The 23798-nt window shown below is 43.4% G+C and overlaps 1 protein-coding gene across 1 annotated transcript; it reads left to right on the forward strand.

Moving 5' to 3' along the window:
* Positions 1-7614: 7614 nt before the first annotated feature.
* On the forward strand, positions 7615-19636 carry LOC309385052 (lysozyme C-like; the record flags this gene model as incomplete). The annotated part of the gene is made up of 4 exons (XM_081939124.1): positions 7615-7756; positions 15503-15661; positions 18969-19047; positions 19537-19636. 4 exons carry the CDS (start codon positions 7615-7617, stop codon positions 19601-19603), a joined length of 447 nt encoding a protein of 148 aa, XP_081795250.1. The 3' UTR covers positions 19604-19636.
* Between the last annotated feature and the right edge of the window lie 4162 nt (positions 19637-23798).

Consider the following 23798-nt stretch of genomic DNA (forward strand, 5'->3'; position numbering starts at 1 on the left):
AACAAAGGGAAGGAATAAAGCAAGACTAAGGAGCCTGGCGTATTTGAAATCCGGCCATGGCTACAGCTTGGCAGGTCGGTTTGTGTACCTATGAAAGCATCAAAGGTAGCTGCCCTTTACACAGACAACGGATGTGCACAGGTGCTTTAGATGAGTCTTGCTCAGCTAAAATTCCCAATAATTCCTTCTGGAGGCCAGGGTCTTTGTTAAGAGTTTATTGCAACCCTCTGTTGAGGCTAGGCTGGTGTAAGTGTGTTTTTCTTACCATTTCTGCAACATTCTCTGATTGATCTGGGAGCACTGAGGCATGCCAATCACTTTGGGAACGGTTTCCCTGCCTAACAGTGCATTGGAGGCCCCTCTGTGGGTGGCTGCCCAGGACTGAGATAAGGTTCCAGCAATCATGGCTGTCTATTGTCAGGGCAAATCCCTTGAAATAGCAGAACTACCCAGCCTCAAAGGAAGACCCTGCCTACATCACCGCCTCCTACCTCTGCCGCTTGAGTTTAATTCATGGCCTCAACAGCCTCGCCACATTCAGATTCTGGATATCCCACACAGAGGTGGTGTGTCCCCAGCGGTCCAGCCCTTGTTATTCTGCAGGGCTTTAATATTAACAATTACACAGCTTAAGAACAAATCCAGGCACAAAAGGGCAAGATGGAAGCAAACAGGTCTAGCAGCTGTGTGAATGTGGAGGGTGGGATGTATAGATGTGCGAGTGCGGAATTCTCAATTAGTCCAGATTTGTGGGTAATGCTTTCTGGCTATGGAATGAATTCCAGCAGTGTTTTGTTTTAATGTCTTACTTAGCCAGGTTGGTTTTGCTTATGTTTGTTCCTTGGCTGCCCAGGATAATCCAGTAATATAGAACAGGAGTGTGAAAGAGCTCCCAGTTCTTCAAAAAGGCAAGATTTCATTCGGAGGGTCAACTTAAATAGAAGAGGCTAGAAGAAGCTGTTTCAATTCCGTTGCATGCTTTTACCCCTACCATTGTTTGAATGTGATGGGTTGCAAAGGGGAAAGATGGGCTATGGGGTGGGTGGGGGAAACTATCACAGCTGTGTCTGTATCTCATTATGTTCAGTGGTCTTCCAGAAGCCAGAAAATAGATTCTAATTTACATGTAGATGGTAAACATAGAAGGCTACACTCGTGACCTCTGCACATCTGCTGGTCCTGTTTGGCTGAAAGCGATAAACACGCACATACTGTATAACTGAATGTGCCAGTCCTTTTCTGTCCTTTCTGCTAAACATGAGATCATGTGCTGAAGTTTGAATACCACTGTGCCTTGGTAAGGCCACACTTGGAATACTGCATTCAGTTCTGGTCGCCACGATGTAAAAAAGATGTGGAGATTCTAGAAAGAGTGCAGAGAAGAGCAACAAAGATGATTAGGGGACTGGAGACTAAAACATATGAAGAACGGTTGCAGGAACTGGGTATGTCTAGCTTAAGAGAAAGAAGGACTAGGGGGAGACATGATAGCATTGTTCCAATATCTCAGAGGTTGCCACAAAGAAGAGGGAGTCAAACTATTCTCCAAGGCACCTGAGGGTAGAACAAGAAGCAATGGGTGGAAACTAATCAAGGAGAGAAGCAACTTAGAACTGAGGAGAAACTTCCTGACAGTTAGAACAGTTCATCAGTGGAACAGCTTGCCTCCAGAAGCTGTGAATGCCCCAACACTGGAAGTCTTTAAGAAGATGTTGGATAGCTATTTGTCTGAAACGGTATAGGGTTTCCTGCCTAGGCAGGGGGTTGGACTAGAAGACCTCCAAGGTCCCTTCCAACTCTGCTATTGTATTGTATTGTATTGTATTGAATAGAAGGTGCAGTTGCAATCTAGCATCTTGTATTACAGAGGCATTTGCAGGGTGTCTCGGAACTTGGTAGTCTCTTCTCTCCTTTTTATCATCTGCATCACATGAATGAGGTCATCCATCAGTTTGAGGCCTGGTATCATCAATAGGTGGATGATGTCCCATTGTGTATCTTGAATCTGAGCTGGCCAACTGATGCTATCCGTGTCTTATCTCAGTGTCTGAAGTCTGGGTGAATCTGGATGGGGAGGAGCACACTCAAGCTCAATCCTGCCAAGATGGAGTGGATGTGGATTTGGGGTCCCTTGAATCTCTGGATTTTCTGTCTTAGATGGAGTTAATAGTGGTGCTCAGTTTGGGGGGGGGATCTTGGATTCACAACTCTTGCTTAAAGAATAGATGAAATCTGTGATGAAGAAGTCTTTTTACAAAGCTTGAGTTAATGTGGTAGTTGCACACATTCCTGGATTGGGAGGCCCTTCAGATGGTCATTCAAACCCTAGTTACTTCATTGTTTGACTACTGCAGTGCATTACACATGGCGTTGCTGTTGAAGGCCATTCAAAAGCTGCAAATAGCCCATAATACAGGCGGTGTTGGTCATGCTTCAATATGCCCACGTGAGATCATTTTTCTGTTGCCTGTAGAGTTGCTAGTAGGATTTTGATACACTTCAAAGTATAAGCTTGTATAAGCTATAAGCTCTTCATGGCATTGGCCAGGTTACTTGAGGGACTGCCCATCTCTGCCTGTATGGTAAGGTTCCCCCAGAAATACATATCATTCCATTATGATGATGTTCTGCAAGTTGTTGAAAACCCAGACACTCCTAAGCCTGGAGGTAGGGTGCTTGTGGAGCCCTATTTGGCCTGCTATTGGGTAGTCTGTCCAGATGCTGAAGTTCTTCTTATTGTTTTCCTGTGTTAAGTGTGAACCATCTGTAGACATTTTAGAAATGAGCATCTTCTAAATCAACCAACCAACCAATCAATCAACCAACCAACCAGCCATCCAGCCAGATAATTCAGGGCTGGTTTCATTCATCAAAGTTAAGATGGATTTTCAGAGGAGAGATAAAATCAGGAATGGCTGCCATTGCATGAATATGACAGATGAGAATGCCATTTCCCATTCCAAGAGGTTGAGCTTGAGGCTGAGAGTAGATATAGGCTATGACATCAAAGGATGACCTCAGAGCTGAGGTTCTAGAAGTCAGGTGAACTGCCATCTCTTCATGGAGTACATTGGCAAGACTGTCTTGCTGGGCCGATTAAAAACTTTGTTGTGGCCTGGAGAAGTTCGAGCTGGAAAGTTGGAGCCTCACTTTGTCAGCTGTCACTCAGAATCTTCTGCAGCTCATGATTTGGCACCCACAAAGGATAATACCCTGAATGCTTCTTTCTTTCATTTTACCTGGCTGCTATGCTAACTTGAAATTTGCTTGGACTTGACCTGCATGAGGCAAGCTATTTACTTATGGTTAACTTCAGGGCTGAGATAACAGATGGGCCACTCATAAAATTAGCCTTCCTCAATTCTTTGTCCTCCTCAGAGGGTAAACATTATGGGCTTGTTGTCCTGCATCAAAAGCCAGAGGACTGGCTTGAAATATAAATTGCTTGCTGTAGATCTGTTTAAATGGCTTTTGTTGAGGAGCTCTTTCTACCTTTTTGAGTGTGAGAAGTACCTGTATAGTCAAGTAAGTTTGGGAAAACAGTATCCCTCACCATTTGTTGGAGTTGAGGGCAGATTGGGCCCAGCAACACCTGGAAGAGCATAGGCAGGCATATTTCTGAATGCCCATTCACAGAGACTGTACAGAGAGTGATTATACAGCCATCCACATCTAACTGAACTGAAAGTATTGTTTATTTGTTTGTTCCCATGATCTTTCTACATGTTGATCATTGAGTGCTGATGGGACATATGATATCTGTATATAATTGTATTTTCCACATCATAAGCAGAGGGCAGTTTATTTCTCCTGAGTTTCTTCCTTAGTGTTATCATGCAGTTCTGTTTCTACCTTATTTCTCTATGGAATTGACTGGGACACCCATCAGGAGCATGACCAGTAGACCATAACATAGAATGATAATCATCTAATACCTACCCAAATAAACCAGTGTATAAATCTTACACACATTTAAGATATATCCGAAAGGGGCTAGGGTAGGCCAGCATTTGAATCTGAAAGATCTAGTTAGATCCTGAAGTACATAAGTCTGTTTCGTTTAGCTTGCACTGAGAGTTGCTCCCTGCAATCCTTTGCTGGGTGACTGTAACTAAGAACACTGCTGATTAGGTCAGGCCCAACAGATCCATGAATTCATTGGAGCCCTATGTACAATGGAGCTTTAAGTCACAAATTCATCCTTAGTTTACATTTGGATCTCTCATCCTAAAGCTTTCACCCATTGGTTCTTGTCTTATTATCAAGTGCCAGGGGGAATAAATCTACTCTCTCATTCCTGGGACATCCCTTCATGTATCAGAAGACTGCTCTCATGTCTCCCCTCAATCTTCTCTTCTATAAATTAAACATACCAACTTCTTAAACTATCCAAACTGTCCAAATATCATGCAGAATTAAATCAGAGTCTAAGGCAGAGCTATCCTTAAAGTTCCAATTTAATAAGACAGACATGTTGGCACATCTGGGGAAAATCCCAAATCTGAAGAACTTCCTGGGATTCCACCCAGTTGAAGGTTCATGATCTTATCCCCACACCCATAAATCCATCACATGGTCCAATCTTCTTCTTCCATGCTGGCACCTCCACCCAGCTGCTTCCGGTCAGGTGTCGAGGTGTGGAGACAAAAGATGACCTTGAGCTTCTAGAAAAGAATGACAACAACACATTCCACAATTCTACTCCTTTCTATTCCCCCCTCCTAATTACTACACTAATGAAACAGCATAATGAAATAATAGAAAGTGTGGCAGGCCAAAGATCCTAAAAAGGAATATAACTGCAGGCCTGACACTACTATTTGTAGGATTTAGCCTCCAAATCCCTTCATGTCCCCCCCCTCTCTCTCACACACACACATACACACCATGTATGTATGTATGTATGTATGTATGTATGTATGTATGTATTTGTGTTACAACCCCTGGTATGCCTAAATATAGGAGGAAGGTCACTACTCCCTCTTTCTGTCCTTCGGCTTATCACAGAAGACCATGCAGGCAGAAAACCATATTTTTATTTTTAATGTTGCCTTTTTATATTTGTGTTGTATTTGTACTGATAAATAAATAAAGGGAGACTAGTATAGATCTATTTCGAGCTAATTAGCTCTCATCAGCTAGCCATACCCTTACTGGGATTCGAACCTGGGCTGTATTATCTCTTAGGCAGGAGTCTTAGCCACTAAGCCACAGGCTGTCCTCCTTATCAGTTGAGCCAGGGAAATAGGTATGTATTTGTGTTACAACCCCTGGTATGCCTAAATATGGGAGGAAGGTCACTACTCCCTCTTTCTGTCCTTCGGCTTATCACAGAAGACCATGCAGACAGAAAACCATATTTTTATTTTTAATGTTGCCTTTTTATATTTGTGTTGTATTTGTACTGATAAATAAATAAAGAGAGACTAGTATATATATATATATATATATATATATATATATATATATATATATATATATATATATATATATATATATATATATATATATATACATACATACATACATACATATATATATACACATACATACATACAGATATATATACATATACACACACACACACACACACACACATATATATATACATACATACATATATACATATACATATACATATATATATACATACATACATACATACATACATATATATGTAATATGTAATATGTAATATTATAATAGTAATATGGGTGGTAAGATGGGCAGCCAATAACTCTTACAAATAAATAAATATAAAATAAGGAAGGAAAAGGAAAAACACAAAGAGAAAGTCTAAGAATAAGAAAGCTAAAGAAAAATAGAAAACAAAGAAATAAAATACAAAGAAATGGCTTCAAATACAGGTAGTCCTTGATGTATGACCACCATTGAGCCTGGAAGTTTGGCTGTAGGTTATTGCAGTTGGGTCATTACATGACTTATTTTTGGTCATTAAGTCAATCAACATGGGCATTAAACAAATCATGTCCAAATCCAGTTTAGCCCCAGGCCTGGGCACATAGTCAGGTGTTCAGGGCCTTACAAAAGACCAGAAGTATTTGGGCCATCCTAATCTCTGGAGGGAGAAGTTTCCAGAGGGCAGGTGGTAAGGCAGAGAAGGCATATCTTCTGGTTCCCACCATCAACATTCCTTGGCTAACAGGACACAGAACCTGAATGGGTAGAAATAACTGGGAGTAAACGAGCCCTTAGGTAACCCAGTCCCAAGCCAAGCAGGACTTTAAAAGAGACAATGAATTGTACCCAGAAGCACATTGGCAACCAATGCAGCACACATAGTGGCGATGTTACGTATGCCAAGTAACTGACATCATTTACTATTCATGCAGCTCAGAGGTGGGTTGCTCCCGGTTCGGTCCAGTTCGGGTGAACCGGTAGTAGCAATGGTGGGAGGCAGGCGCAGAATCACCGTGCAAGGAATGCGGCCGAACCAATAGTAAAAATATTGGCAACCCACCACTAATGCAGCTGCATTCTGCACCAATTGAAGTTTCCAAATGTTCTTCAAGGGCTGCCCCATGTGTAGAGTGTATTGCAGTAGTTCAGATGGGAGGTCATGAGGGTATAAGTGACATTCTGAGTAAATCAGCCTAGAAACTATTCCAGTTGCAAAAGTCAGGAGGCGACCTAGGTTGAGTGCTGTTAAGAAGGCAATGCATTTTTGGTACAGAAACCAAGGGCCTCTTCCCTATGTAAGTGTCTCTTAAATAAATACTTCGAAGTGTTTCATGAGCTGACCACTCTTTTCCACAATCCACAAATCAACTCTGGACATTTGGCTATGCCTGTGATGGCGAACCTATGGCACGTGTGGCATGCGGAGCCATTTCGCCTAGCACATGTGGCATCAGCCGTTCCACTTCCAGGTTCCTAGATGCCATCTGAACTTCCATCGTGTGTCCCTGCCTCTGCCCTGTGCTCTTGCTTCCCATTGTATAAAAACAACTCTCCATATCAAAATGCAACCTTCTCATCGACAGTTTGTCTCTAGATCAGTGGTGGGTTTCAAAATGTTTTAAAACCTCTTCTGTAGGTGTGGCCTGCTTTGTGGGAGTGGCTTGCTGCCCATGTGACCAGGGGGAGTGGCTTGCCAGCCATGTGACTGGGTGGGAGTGGCATGCCGGCCATGTGACTGGGTGGGCATGGCCAACTTGTAAAATGTGGTGAAACTCACTTAATAACGCTCTTGCTTAGCAACCAAAATGTTGGCTCAGAAACTCTGGCATTTGAAACACGCAAGTCTTAAAGCTGTCAAGTTACAAGACCTTTGCACCCCTAACCCTTTAGAAAAAAACCCCCAGGAGTGTTCAAACTTGACAGCTTTAAGACTTGTGGACTTCAACTCCCAGAATTCCTCCTCTCGCTCTTCATCTTGATGATGTGCGGACGGGCGGGTGGGAGGGAGCTGGAACCAGTTCTAAACAGCACTGTAGATTTGTGGAACCTCTTCTATAGAAGAGGTTAGAACTGGCAGGAACCCACCCCTGTTCTAGATGTTTCTCTTCTCTTTGTAGATCTGTCAGCCTGGGGAAGCCTCCCCTTCCCATTTTCAGGGTACCGGAGATAGCAGAAGCACATCGCTGAGGAGCAATGAAAGGCCTCTGCCTGGGGTTAGCTGTGTTGACCTGCCTCGTGGTGAAAGTCTATGGCAAGATCTTCAATCGTTGTGAACTGGCATCAGTAATGCGACGCTGGGGAATGGAGGGGCACGAGGGCTACAGTTTGGATGACTGTGAGTAGCCTCCACATAGCGTCCTGACTGTTCTTTTTTTTTAAAAAAAAATCCTGATCACAGCTTTCTGTCTGAAAGGGTGACAAAAAAGAACGCACTGGTTTTGCTGAACCTACTCATAGTACTCGTTTTAGAACAGACTGTAGAAAGCCTGAGGCAAGAATATTAAATGGCTCTCTGAATCCTGCATTCTTCCAGCTCTTTTCAAGTGCTGTGTTTGATTCTAGAACTTTTTCACGTGCTCACACTGGGCAGGAGTCAGCTAGTGCAAGGCTCGTTTATATAGAGCTGCCATGGCGAGATGGGTGAAAAAAGTCTAATAATTTTTTTAAAAAAATATTGATAAAAAATAGAATATTGTAAATAATTGGGTGGGGCACCTTTGGTACCCAGCAGTAGAAGTGTGGGGCTTAGTTTATCACTTTATGGTGTTACATATCAATGATCCCTTCTTAAAATATGCACGTGCAATTCTTATAACCCAGTTGACTTACACCAGGGGTGTCCAAACTTGGGAACTTTAAGACTTGTAGACTTCAACTCCCAGAATTCCCCAGCCAGCATAGCATAGCTGGCTGGGGAATTCTGGGAGTTGAAGTCCACAAGTCTTAAAGTTCCCAAGTTTGGACACCCCTGGCTTAAATTCAAATTCAAATTCAAATTTTTAATTTGTTAGCCGCTCCCTCTCCACAAGGGACTCGGGGCGGCGTACAATAAAAATATACATACATACATATAGACATACAGATCCACACATATACATACATATACATACATACATGGAGGAGGTAGTAATCAAACATATATCACATTAATAATAATAATAGAAAATTAAAATTAACCATTAAAAATACCCCATAATAAAATTACAAATTTAAAAGGACTGTCAGGAGGAGGATAAACTACGGTTGAGCCAGGCCAGATAATTGAAAAAGGTGGGTCTTGAGCTTTACACGGAAGGAGCGGAGATCGGAAGTAATCCTGATGTCAAGGGGGAGGTCATTCCACAGGGCTGGGCCCATCACAGAGAAGGCCCTGCTCCTGGGTGTCGCCCCCCGACACTGTTTAGCGGAAGGCACCCGGAGAAGTCCCTCTCTGTGTGAGCGGATTGGTCGTAGGGATGTATGGGGCAGGATGCGATCCCGCAAATAACTAGGTCCTATGCCATGGAGCACTTTAAAGATTGTAATCAAAACCTTGAAACGCACCCGATAGACCACAGGAAGCCAGTGCAGCTCGCGCAGGAGAGGTGTTACATGGGAGAACCTAGTCCTCCCCATAATCACCCGTGCGGCCGCATTCTGAACCAACTGTAGTCTCCGAGTGCATCTCAAGGGAAGCCCCATGTAGAGAGCATTGCAGTAGTCCAGGCGAGACGTCACTAGCGCATGGGTGACTGTGCGCAAGGCATCCCGGTCCAATAAGGGGCGCAATTGGCGCACCAGGCGGACCTGGTGGAACGCCCCCCTTGCCACGGCTGTTACATGGTCATCCATGGACAGCCGGGCATCTAGGAGGACGCCCAAATTGCGCGCCCATTCCATGGGGGCCAGTTGCTCGCCCCCAATGGCCAGAGATGGAAGCAACTGGTTGAACCGGGGGGCCGGAAGCCACAGCCACTCCGTCTTGGAGGGGTTGAGTTTAAGTAGGTTGTCATCCATCCAGACCCGTACGGCTTCCAAGCACCGGGACATCATTTCGACGGCCTCGTTGGGGTGGTTCGGGGTGGAGATGTACAGCTGAGTGTCATCAGCATACAGATGGTATCCCACCCCAAAGCCACGGATGATCTCGCCCAGTGGTTTCATGTATGTGTTGAACAGGAGTGGCGAGAGAACTGACCCCTGTGGCACCCCGCAAGTGAGGGGGCTCAGGGTCGATCTCTGCTCCCCTGCCAACACACGTTGCGTCCGGCTGGAGAGGTAGGAGCCGAACCACCGCAAAACGGTGCCCCTGACTCCCAACCCCCAAAGCCGGTGCAACAGGATACCATGGTCGATGGTATTGAAAGCCGCCGAGAGATCTAATAGGACCAGGACAGAGGAACAACCCCTATCTCTGGCCCTCCAGAGATCATCAACCAACGCGACCAAGGCCGTCTCCGTGCTGTGCCCGGGTCGGAAGCCAGACTGGCGCGGGTCTAGATAATCATTCTCCTCCAAGTGACGTGGAAACTGTTGGGCCACCACACTCTCTATAACCTTTGCTAAAAAGGGAAGGTTGGAGACTGGACGATAATTAGCTAGCTCCGTTGGGTCCAGGGAAGGCTTCTTGAGTAGGGGTCTCACAACCGCCTCTTTCAAGGCGGCTGGCAGAGACCCCTCGCCCAACGAAGCGTTCACTAGGCCCAGGAGCCAGTCGCGTGTAACCTCCCAGGATGCCAGTACAAGCCAGGAGGGGCACGGGTCCAATAAACATGTGGTAGGTCGCAGACGTCCACGTAACTTGTCCAAATCATTGATGGCAACCGAGTCAAACTCCTCCCAGAATGGTCTCTCAAGACTCGCCACGGGCGTCTCCACTGGACCACTGAAAGGGACCCATCCCATCCGGATTTGAGTGACTTTGTCCTGCAGATATTTCCCAAACTCCTCTGCTCTGCCCTGTAAAGGGGCTTCCCGCGGCCTCTGAAACAAGAGGGAGCGAGTCACCCGGAACAGGGCAGCAGGGCGGTTATCTGCAGATGCAATAAGAGCGGCACAATGGTGACGTTTGGCCGCTCTTAATGCCACAAGGTACGTCCTCAAATAGGCTCGTGCCTGTGCTCGGTCAAATTCGGAGCGGGAGGATCTCCAACGACTCTCTAGGTGTCTCTTGTGGCGTTTCATCACCCTTAGCTCCTCGGTAAACCAAGGAGCCAGGGTGGTTCGTTGCCGCAGGAGAGGCCGCAGAGGCGCCACCCGGTCAAGGGCCCCGGCAGTCGCACTATTCCATGCGGCTACCAGGTCCTCCACCCGGGGGCGGGTCAGGTCTACAGGAGGTGGCCCAAGATCCGTCTGGAACTTATCTGGTTCCATCAGGCGCTTGGGGCGGAACCATCTAATGCCTTCCGCCTCCGCCTCCCCGCAACGGGGGGTAGCACCAGGGAAGTCAAGTCGGAGAAGTGAGTGATCCGACCATGACAGGGGAGTGATAGTTAAATCCCCTATTCCCAGATCACTCGTCCACTGGCCAGAGACAAAAACAAGGTCCAATGTGTGGCCCCCTTCGTGGGTAGGGCTTAGACGTTCAAGTGATAAAGTATAGGTAATTTGCTCCCCCCACCCCCGCAAACTAATTGCCAGTTGTTTTTATATTTTAACAACAGTGGAAATAATCTACTGGGATTTGATGTAACTATTTGTTAGTGTTCTGGACCAGCTCTGACCACTTGGCAAGCCTCTTTCTGGCCTCAAGATTACATTAGCTTTGCATCTGATAACACCTATTGTGTCCCTAAGGAAAGCTGATTGGACCCATTCATAGGTTGTAAGATGTGAAAGTAGATCCAATTGTATTCCATACATCATTTGTGCTATTGGCTTGGCTTGAAATAATTTAATTGTTGCCAGACCAAATTTCCCTCCTTGTGTTCTATAAAAATTTAGACTGGCTGCGGCCCTGTTGTTTGCCTTTGAAGCAGCAAAATTAATTTGAGCCTTTAATTAGAGTAGCCCCACAGTGAGATAGGCAGAAAATAAATTTAACATATAAATAAATAATAAAATTCCATATTGTTTGAAAAATAACCTCTATATACTCATACTGATTTACGTCTTTGTTTATATATTTATTAACTGTTCATTTGTGCATTCGGCTGCTATTGGAAAACTTTATTTTTTGTTTTTGTATAATTTATAATCAGATGTTTATTTTTATAGATATAGTATATACTTTTCTATATACTTCCTTACTTGTAATAGCCACTAATGGACCTATAGGGGCAAGAATGGCCATCTTGTCCAATCTCTTTACCCAAAATGAAAAGGAACACAGCCTGTCTAACAAAGTTGGATGTATTATGTTATGCTGAAGCTGGTAAAGGATCCTCAGACCCAGGACAGGCTTTAATTTATGCAATAGATTGAAGAATGCTAATAATATTTGTAGCACTATGGTACATCCAGCCTCTTTGTTGCTTGGATTACATGGATATGTGGATTAGAAATAGCAAGAGCACTTAGACTTAGATACCTTTTCATAGTGCTTTACAGCCCCCTATAGGCAGTTTACAGAGTTAACATATTGCCTCCAACAATCCTCATTTTAATGACCTTGGAAGGATGGAAGGCTGAATCAACTTTGAGCCAGTCAGGATCGAACTTGTTGCAATGGGCAGTGTTAGCCTGCAATTCTGTATTCTAACCACTGTGCCACCACAGCTCTTGAAATCCAACTAGAGAAAAGATGGAGAACATATAACTGTGTGAAAAAGTCCTGCACACTTTACAGTTTACGTTCTATGACATTTTTTTGGATAGGCCATTGATTTTATTATATTTTCTGCTAACTGCTATGCAAATATTGTTATATTTAAATAAATACTGGTGGTTTTTAAGTGAAAAGCATAAGCTTTTTGCAATTTGGTGCTGTTTGGATGGGGATTGTGAATTTTCTTGCATGCTTACAATGCATGCTTACAATGACTATGAAAACAGATTAACTGATGCATACCCAGTGGCATACGTGTTGCAATTACTAAGACCAATGCTAGTGTTTTGTTAATATTTTTATTGTTTGTGGGCTGAAAAGGACCGTTTAGATAACCAAACATGGTTACTAATATGAAATTGGCCAGCCCTTATTGCTTATCACCAGGTGACATCACTTCAGCATAGACTGTATAAGATCTTTGGTGACAGTGCGGTGCCAGGCTGCTATAATGGATTCAGTCAGCTCCTGCTTGGTCTTCGGATGCTTCTTGCTTATTTCGTAACCAATCTTGACCCACAAATTCTCAATTGGGTTCAAATCCGGGCTCTGAGCTGGCCAATCCAGAAGTCGAACACCATGTTTCTTCATCCACTGCTGGATGGACTTGGCTCAATGACAACGAGCGTTGTCACCCTGGAAGCAAAAGTCCTTCCCTACAAGTTGCTGAGCTGAAGGAAGCATGGTCTTTTCCAGGACTTCAACATATTGCTTGGAATTCATGATTCCCTGCACGATTTGTATCCGACCAATACCAGAAGCAGCGATACAGCCCCAGATCATCATGTGCAATGGATGCTTCACAGATAGATTCAGGTAGTACGGCCTAAATTCTTCAGCTGGAAATCTTCTGACATACTTTTGCATTGATTCCCAGTCAAGCAGAAATTGCTCTCGTCACTGAAGATGACCTTGACCCACTGTTCATTGGTCCACTTGGCATACTTCTTGGCCCACGCACGTCGACAAGAGCGGTGTATGCCTGTGAGCAAAGGTCTACTTCAAGCCCTGCAGTTTTGAGTCCTCTGGCAAGCAGTCTGCGACGTACTGTGCTTGCGTACACTTTTACATCACATGTTTCACCCCAAATTCTTGTAATCTGAGGTGAGGTGAGCTTCCTGTCAGCCATTGAAATGCGTTGCAGAGCCCGATCTTGCAGTTTTGTTGACTTTCTTGGTCTTCCAGAGAGGAGCCTGTCATCAACTGAACCAGTTATTTGGTATTTTTGAACCACTCTGCTCACTGTGGTGCGATGGCATTTCACTCTCTTGGCTATTTCTGTACAGGAGTAACCCTCTTCATGAAGCACAATGATGCGATGCCACTGTTCAGTACTGGTGAAAGCAAAGGCCTTCATTCTTGCCCACAGCCAGAGCTAAATTAAGTTTCTCGATGCTTTTCATGCCTATTTATAGTCAGAGAGTTTGACAACATTGATTGGCTCATAGATTTAGCCTCTGTACATTTTGATTGGTCAGCCAAAGCTCGCTGCTGATTGGTTACTTTCGATCCTAACATTCTCGAAAATTCAAGTTGTGTTTGTTTTAGCATATAAACTCACTCAAAACCTTTAAAAGACTTTGTGGTTATATTAATAAAAATTATGCATCTCAATCTGACTACAGAAATTTTCATCAAAGTACTAATTTTGCATGGTTTCTATGAGTGAAAAGTTGATTAAACATGTAAATGCAGCTTTAAACTGAAAGCGTGCAGGACTTTTTCACACAACTGTACTTTCATTATTCAAAGAACACAAGATAAACAATAAAACATGTTTGAGCAACATAATGCATTTAGAATAAGGCTCCAAACATTTATGAGTATCTGCAAATATTCAGCACCCTGCCCAGCAACTCCCTTTTTTCCCACTAGTTCAATGTCTTATGCAGGTTCTCTCTTTGCAAGTTTTTTATTCCATGTCTTAGCGTAGTTATTTTGAAATAATATATATGACAAATTGATCCCCAGATATTTTATTTTCTTCTCAATCTTAAAACCTGTTTCATTCATCAGTTCTGTTTGATCTTCTACATTAAGGTTTTTTTGTTAATATCTTTATCTTCTGTTGTTGACCTTCAAACCTGCTAATGCACCAGACTGTTCTAGTTTTCCCATTAATATTTCTAAAGGATCTTCCAAACCAACATCAAAGTCATCTGCAAAAACCCTTAACTTCTAAGTTTCTTTTTGAATCTTTATTCCCACAATTTTCTCATCTTATCTTAGATCTCTAATCAATATTTTAAGAATCTAAAGAGAAAAGACACTGGGCATTCCTATCTTGTTCGACTATCTTTGTTTTGTTAGATCTCCATTAACAATTATTTGCTCCTTCCTTGAATTAAAATTTGATCTTAGCCATTTTTTAAAATTTTCTTCAAAGTTCATATCTTCCAAAACTTTGAGCAAGAACAACCATTTCAAATGATCAAAAACCTTCTCTGCATCGAAGAAAACCAGTGTGGCTTATTTTCATTAGATAGTTGTAAACTAAAAAAAAAAAAAGTTCATTTTTTATTTTAATTTCTTTTACTGTTAACATAGATAACTATAGTTGTACCAGTTTAATTCGATGAGAAATACCTCTCTGGAAATTTCTCTAGTTCTTGTTTTCTTTGTACCTCTTCCAAAACAGCTTGTCTTTCATGCTGCCTCTTCACGTTCACAATTTTGTTGTATGAAATAACATTTCTGTTGCTAAGTCAGACATTTGCGAAGTGAGTTTTGCCCCATTGTTGTGACCTTCTTTGCCACAGTTGTTGAGAGAATGACTGCAGTTGTTAAGTAGCAACATGGTCGTTAAGTGAATCTGGCTTCCCCATTGACTTTCCTCGTCAGAAGGTCGCAAAAGGGGATCACAGGACCCCCAGGATACTGCAACCATCATAAATACGAGTTCAGCTGTCAATCGTCTGCATTTTGATCATACGATCATGGGGATGCTGCAGCAGTCGTGTGAAAAATGGTCATAAGTCACTCTTTTCACTACTGTTGTTACTTTGAACGATCACTAAATGAACTGTTGTAAATCGAGGACTACCTGTATCCCACTAAAGTTCCTTTCCAAATTGATCTTCCAGGACTAATTTCTGTATTTTACTACACGCATACAACCAGGCACCTATCTTCACATATATGCCACCAGCGACCTGCTGTGCGCCATTGCCATTCAAGCCTTAAGCAAGCTGGATTCATCACGTAGTGCTAACAATCTGCCTGTAAATAATCCGCTGGCCTCATTTCTTACCTGCTTATTTCTTGTTTCTTATCTGCTTCTTTTCTGAACAAAACCCCCACAAGGATGTCAATCTGTACATCACTTTCTCCCTTCAGGGGTCTGCCTGGCATATTTTGCGAGTGGTTTCAACACAGCTAAGGTGACCCAGAACATTGATGGTACTTCTGAATATGGCATTTTCCAGATCAACAGTCGTTCCTGGTGCGCTGACCACCACAGCACTTCAAGGAACCTCTGCAGCTTATCTTGTCGTGGTAAGCGTTCCTTCTAAAATATTCGCGTTAAAGTCCAGTTTATAAGGAGAGAACGTTGGATCTGGGTCTGGATTTCTTTTAATGTCTCATTTTTGTTAATCAGCCAAAGCTTTTCATTAAAGAGAATATAGGTAGCTCAAGATTGTGGAGTCCTTGGTGCTCTCTGAGCTTGGTTGTTTTCTTGCAGATGTTTAATTACTGTACCTGACAAAAGAACCAGTAGCCTGAGAAGAAAAAGCAGGAGTCATCTACAACATACAGTGTAAGGAATGGAGCAGCCACTATATGCTTTATGACAGACAGGCAGAAGACTAGCAGAGAGCATCCATGAACACCAACTAGCAGGCAGAAGACATGATGAAAACTCCTTAATTTCACAATACACAGAGAGATTCAACCACTGGGAAACTATGAGCACCCTACACCAAGCCAAATCTAAAAATGATAGCAATTTCCTAAAAGCATGGCATTCAGATAAATCAGCCATCAATAAACGCATAGAGATAAATCACATTTATTCACCATTCAAAATAGACAATAGCAATAGCACTTAGCGTTATATACTTCTCCATAGTGCTTTGCAACAGGGATCCCCAACCCCCACTCCATAGCCCAGTACTGGGAAATGGGCCACAGAAGCTCCATTTGTGTCTCTGGTGGGTACACACATGAAACCATGCCTTTGCCCCCCCACCTCTGCCACTGCTGATCCACAAAGCTAGGAAAGTTGGGGACTGCTGCTTTACAGCACTCTCTGAATGGTTTGCAATGTCAACATATTGCCTCCCAACAATCTGGGTTCTCATTTTAGTGGCCTCAGAAGGCTTGAAGGCTGAGTGACCCTTGAGCTGGTGAGGATGGAACTCCTGGCAGTGGGCAAAATTAGCCTGCTGTACTGCATTCAAATCAGTAGCTCACCACGGCTCCAATAAAAAATGCTAAGACAGAAACAAAAAGACCAGAACACATTCTCCCTAGTAACTAGCAACACTGGCAGGGTAGGGCTACTGTGTATAAACAGAGAGCAAACTCCATATTCACTAACATTGATGATGTTATCTAGTCAGATAATGCAATGTCTATAAGCAAACAACCAAGCTCAGAGATCACCAAGGCACTCCACAGCTATTCATTGAACATATCTACTTTTCACAAATGTGTGTTAGTTCCCGCCCACATTACTTTCAGCCTATGTGTTTTGTACAATTTTCAATGTAAAACACCTTTGTTTACCCCACCCCGCCCATATATTAATGACCTCGATTCTAAAGTTTAGAAGTATGCAAGTGAACATTTAAATTGTATAGTAGTTGGGAGTCCAAAAACTGGAAAAATATGCCTCCAAATGCAAAATCAACCAATTTCTCCCCCATTCCTAGGTCGAAGTAGGGAGCCTATAAACAGGACTAACAAATCAATGAGAGACATCCAGTTGCTTAGATTCCTTATATAGTACATACATCAAACATCCTGCATTCATGGAGTTACTGCACTTTTTAGAGTCCTAGATGGGTTTTTTTTAGTGCTAAATCTGTATTTTAAAAATAGAACTTTTAAAAATAGTACTAGGGCTGTAGCCCTGTGCTACCGAAAAGTCCATTTAAACTGGGAAAGAGATTCATGTTTTGCCAGCTGGGTGCTATTGATTTGTCATTTATGAATCCATCTGATGTTTTCTACAGCAAGGGGTTAATATAGCCATATTCTTCCTTTTTAATACTTTTGTGAAGGCTATACCATTTGGCCTACCCCACAGGTTACCTACCCATTAGTGTTGCCAATCATGGCCACTCCTCACCAGCAGGGGGAGAGGGTGAGGCGGGAAGAAACTTAATTTCTTAGCCATCTAAATATACCATATTTTTCGAAGTATAAGACACACCTTTTTACCCCCCAAAAGAGGGTGAAAATCTGGGTGCATCTTATACATCAAATGTAGCTCCACCCACCCGCTCCGCACATCACATTTTCGGGGGGGTCCAGGCGGTGGGGATCCTCACTTTTACATGGCGCCTGATTCCTGAAGCTGCCTGGGGAATTGCGATGAAAGCCTTTTCAATAAAAGCGTTTTTGGCCTATAGGGTCCCCTCCCCGATTCCAAAGGGATGCTGGGCATCTCATCCCCTGCCCCACCTGCCACCTCCAAATGGAGGAGAAGGGCCCCATGTGCTGCTGGATTCTCCCCTCCTCTTGCTCGTTGGGGGGGTGGGTGAAACTTCGCCCAGCACGCTGCCTCTCCTCTCCTGTTGGCTGTTATCCAGGAGAGGGGGCGCAAAACCATGGTCACTGGCAGTGACACTTAAGGGCATGGGCTCTAAGAAGTGGCTGCCAGGGCACCCCATTCCCTGCCCCACCTGCCAACCCCAAATTGTACCCTGCCGTGAAATGCGCATCTTAATAGAGCCACAACGCGGGTTTCCTTTGCTGCCTGCTCACTCCGGGTGGCCAGCAGCCAAGCCGGCAATCGAATGCTGGCTTCTTTATCTGCCTGCCCTGTGTCCGCACCCGGCTTCTGCACCTTCTTCCGACTGCGCTGCCCTCTCACTTTTCTCGCTGCCTTCCCCTGCCGACGGTGCTGGCCAGGAGAAAACAGAGGAGGAGGGCGCATGGCCCTGCGATGTGCACCGGGGAACTGGGAAGGAAAGCATTTTCAGGTGGCAGCGCTTGCTGGAACTGCCTGCCACCTGAAACACGATGCACTTGTTTGGCCTCTGCACGCGCTCTTTTTGGAATCGGGGAGGGGACCCTGCAGCCCAAAAACTCTTTCATTGAAAAGGCTTTCAACGCAGTTTCCCAGGTAGCTTCGGGAATCAGGCTCCAACTGAGGTAGCAAAGATGTTAGCCAGATGAATACGGATAGATGCTGGGAGAGAGGCAGAAAGTTTTTTTTCCTGATTTCCTCCCCTAAAATTAAGGTGCTTCTTATACTCTGGTGCGTCTTATACTCCGAAAAGTACGGGTATATGGTGAGCTTCAAGGTTTATTGCTTCTTCAATCCTTAAGAAGGTATTTTAGAGAACAGGATGTTTTACCTGTCCTGACGAATGCTGTATTTCTACTGTAATTGTCATGCAATTAAAGAAGGCATGCATTTTAATTTTTTATTGCCAGGCTAAGAGTCCCACCTTCAATCCAGGGCATCTCCAATTTAAGAACATCTCCCTTACTGGAGAAGGTTTGGATTCTAATCTCCTAAAAAGGAAAGGTTGACTAGCTCAGTATGACGAGCTGTTAGGTCCGTTGGCTGTTTTATTCGAATAGGTCCCATTCTACTCCACGTCACAATTATTTCCTGTTTACTCACTAGATTTGGTGACCGATGAAATCATCGATGATATAATTTGTGTCAAGAGAGCTGTAGCAAGTCCAGATGGTTTGGAAGCCTGGTAAGGAGATAAATTTATCTTTCATCGGCTTTGCCTATCTCCTTCGCACAGCCATCCAGTCACACATCGAATACAATTTGAGCTTTCCCCCATTTACACCCAATTCCAGCTCAAACATGCCCCTGCAACATCTTTTTCTGCTGAGTCCTCATCATAATGCCTTCATCTTGATCTCAGACAGAGGGGGGCGGGAGAGGGAGAGAGAGGGAGAGAGAGGGATAGGTTTTCTTTCAAAGTAAAGTCAGGGGGCAGGCAGTGATTTGAAACACAACCAGAAGGAGGATTCATAATGGGGACAGCTTATTTCATGGTGGAATAGTCTCTGTTGACTCAGAGATGGGTAGGGAGCACTTTAAGTTTATACAGTATGGAAGAAAGACCATGGGCTACTTTACAATTATCTACTTCTGTTGTCATTTCACTGCCTTTTGTTTTTTAATTTTCACATAGCTGTATTTTCTTTTTCCTTTTCTTAATTTTGTTCTCTAGGGATGGCTGGCGAAATCATTGCCGTGGAAAAAACTTACATTACTGGACAGCTACTTGCAAACTGTGAATTTATTGTACCACCAACCGAACTTATCATCTGCTAATCAGCTTCTTTATCTGCTTGTGCTCTTCAATTGTGATCACAGATTACAATCTGATCAAAGGCATTTTACAGAATAAATTCTTTTTGAAATAATACGTTTCATGTGTTTGTTTCAGGAGGTGGGTTGCTACTGGTCTGCACCGGTCCGGGCAAACCGGTAGTGGCAATTGGGACTGGATTGCCGAACCGTTAGGGTCTGGCAGGCTGGCCATGCCCCCAAACTGGTTCCCTGGTTGCTGCTGCCATTGCTGGCTTGTTTTTTAATATTTTTTTCATATTCTGCGCAGAACAATTTGCAGTCAACTGCACATGCGCGTGCAAAGAGAACCGCCAGTAATGCCAGCATCAACCCATCCTTGTGTCAGGCCTGCAGTTATATTCCTTTTTAGGATCTTTGGCCTGCCACACTCTCTATTATTTCATTATGCTGTTTCATTAGTGTAGTAATTGGAGGGGGAATAGAAAGGAATTGTGGAATGTGTTGTTGTCATTCCTTTCTAGAAGCCCAAGGTCATCTTTTGTCTCCGCACCTCTGCACCTGACCAGAACCAGTTGGGTAGAGATGCCAGCATAGCTGAGGAAGATTGGATCATGTGATGGATTGATGGGTGTGGGGATAAGATCATGAACTTTCAACTGGGTGGAATCCCGGGAAGCTTTTAGATTTGGGATTCCACAGTTTGTTGCCAACATGTCTGTCTTATTGAATTGGAACTTTAAGGATAGCTCTGCCTTGGACTCTGATTTAATTGTGCATGATATTTGGAACGCTGACATTATCCCAAATCTTTTTGTCTGGTTGTTTGATCAAGGATGGCTGTGGCAAAAGGTGGGGGGTGTTGATAATGGTGATGGTGGTGAAGTGTTGGATCAAAACTTAGAATGCCAGACCTTTCAACTTTCTCTCTCTGAAACTTTGTGGAACATCAAGATCTGTACCCCAACTCTGGATTAGTGACAGAGTTGCTGCCACTACTTGTCTTCCAGTGGCACCTCATCTGGCCCCCTTCCCCTAATCCCAGTATGCGAGAGACATAAGTTTCTCACTTCCTATGCTGCCTTTCGCCCGCAATAAAAAAAGGTTAAAATGGAGAAAAAGAGAAATGATTCATATGATGCAACCTCCTTACCTTGTACCATAGATGCATGAAGCTAGGGTTTCATCTTCTCTCCCTACCATTTGAGAGGTAGATTAATCTCATAAGAGACCAACACAACCGAATTTTGTTTCAAAAAAAGATTGTGTATATGTAGGATATACCTACCAACCTGTATTTTAAAAGCAGTTCAAGAAAATTACATGCAATGTTCTAGGCAGACCGCAAGATGGTGCTGAGAGCTAAGAAACAATACTTAGATTATGCTTTAGCTCAAAAGAAGATAAGCTTCAGCCCAGTTTGTGACAGCAATAAGGAAACTCAGGTTAGACAGAACAAAGCAAAAAGCATATTTATATCTTTGTGAATTTGTAGTTTAAAAAGAACCATTAAGCAAAGAAAGCTTGCCTTTTCTGACCAGAAGCAGAGCAGAAATAGTATATATTTAAAAGTATATGTTACTGTATTAACATTTCCTTACGTTTCTCAGCACATCATGGTGACACCTCCCACCCAATTCCACCCTTTAACCTCTGAAATGCTCAGAACTCTGCAATGTTAGCTGCAGTTGGGACGCTGGGAGATGGGAGGCAGCCTGAGCCACGGATTCTCTTCTGTGAAAACACAGATAACCCTTGGAAACACCAATAAGAGCCTGCCATTTGTGTAGCAGCGTTTCCTTCCTTGAAACAAGACATCTCTAATACTACCAAAGCAAAAATCTATCCCGATTGTTTATAACGTCCTATCTCCCCCTCTTCACTGTAGCAGTGTGATGGCATCCTATGATCAATGGAAGGGGCAGTGACTCATCCAAAACCTGGGACCGTCTGTATTTGGAAGATTTCCCCACCTCTTGAAAACCTGTCATAATTCCTTACCTGCTTCAAGAAATACTTAGGGAGCTTGCTTACAAAAGGTAGAAATTATTATTTTTAGCTTTTCACCATCTTTAGAGTATTTCCACCCCTTTTTTTGCCATTAGTATGTTCCAAAAGTCTACTACGTAGCAACTGCTGCCATGCCAGCTTTTAACTATGTTCAGCTTCTTTGTCGTCCCCCCCCCCCCAAAAAAAAACCAATGAACTGACAGAATGCTTGACAAAAATGCCAGACATTGAGAATGTCCTTTGTTGTCTCAGTGTTTGGGGATTGACTCTGCAGTAAAGTGGTACTGAAAAAGTGGTCGATGGATTCATTTCTCTCCTACCGTACCAATTTCTCCCCCATTTATCAGTGAAACAACATCGGAAACTGAAAGGGAGAATAAATAGTGATAGTCAAACAAATAACGTACATTGATAACATACATACATACATACATACATACATACATACATACATACATACATACATACACACATTTTGGATTTGATAACATGTGTTTTTATATAAATTGCAAGTAATGACTATGGAAAGGATGCACAAAAACGTTGTAACCGATCGACACACTGTATGTAACGAAAGATGGTTTTATGTTTTGTGTCTTGTTCGTCTATGTTTGTTTAAAAAGATAAAAATTCTTTACAAAAAAAAAAAGAAACTGAAAATAAAGTGGAACCAGAAGATGGCTTTGTCAGTGAAGCAGGGGGGGTGGGGGTCAAGCAATACTCAGTGAAAACAATGTGTGCACTAAGATCCATCCACAGAAAGTGAATGGCATGAGTGGAAGGAGTAAAATAATGGGGAAATATCCAGCAATCAGGCAGCACAGCAAGCAGAACAGATGATTACAGGTAGTCCTCAACTTACAACAATTCATTTAGTGACCATTCAAAGTTACAACGTCACTGAAAGAAGTGAGTGATGACCAGTGGTGGGTTTCAAATTTTTTTAGAACCTCTTCTGTAGGTGTGGCCTGCTTTGTGGGAGTGGCTTGCCAGCTATGTGACCGAGTGGGAGTGGCTTGGCAATCATGTGACTGGGTGGGCGTGGCCAACTTGTAAAATGTGGTGAAATTCACTTAACAACGCTCTTGCTTAGCAACCAAAATGTTGGCTCAGAAACTCTGGCATTTGAAGCACGCAAGTCTTAAAGCTGTTAAGTTACAAGAGCCTTGCACCCCTAACCCTTTAGAAAAAAAAACCCCAGGGGTGTTCAAACTTGACAGCTTTAAGACTTGTGGACTTCAACTCCCAGAATTCCTCCTCCAGTCATGTTGGCTCAGGAACTCTGGCATTTGAAGCACGTAAGTCTTAAAGCTGTCAAGTTACAAGACCCTTGCACCCCTAACCCTTTAGAAAAAAACCCCAGGGGTGTTCAAACTTGACAGCTTTAAAACTTTAAGGTTTAGATACGACTCTTAGAGGTGGGCGGGGCGATTGGTGAGCCAGCCAATCAGTGAGTGGTGGGCGGGGCAAGCATGGTGCGGATGGGTGGGGGGGAGGGAGCTAGAACCGGTTCTAAACGGCACGGTAGATTTGTGGAACCTCTTCTATAAAAGAGGTTAGAACTGGCAGGAACCCACCCCTGGTGATGACCATTTTTCATACTTATGACTGTTGCAGCGTCCCCATGGTCACGTGATCAAAATCCAGGTGCTTGGCAACTGACTCATATTTATGACGGTTGCAGTGTCCCAGCGTCACGTGATCTCCTTTTATGACCTTCTGACAAGCAAAGTCAATGGGGAAGTCAGATTCACTGAACCCCCGTGTCACTCATTTAATAACTGCAGTGATTCACTAAACAGCTGTGGCAGGAAAGGTCGTAAAAATGGAGCAAAGTTCACTTAATGAATGTCTCATTAGCAACAAAAATCTGGGGCTTCATTGTGGCTGTAAGTCGAGGACTACCTGTATAGTCCTTCCTCCCTTTTAGATGTTATACAAATCCCTTCATCCCCTCGTTTGAGCCATGTCTTTTTAGCCTTCAAATCTAGAAATTCTTCCTTCTTCCTTCTTTTAGTAAAACGTTTCCGGTCTTTCCGAAAAATATTTGTGTTTTTTCCCCTTTGATCATCAGGTCGGTGTTGCCATTTCTGTGATTTCTGACCTTTTCACCACCCATTCTCTCATGTCGGGGGATTTCATGATTCTTTCATCATTGTGCATTCCTAAGGG

The sequence above is a fragment of the Natrix helvetica genome (assembly GCF_964273705.1).
Source record: "Natrix helvetica genome assembly, chromosome: 1".
Lineage (NCBI taxonomy): Eukaryota > Metazoa > Chordata > Lepidosauria > Squamata > Natricidae > Natrix > Natrix helvetica.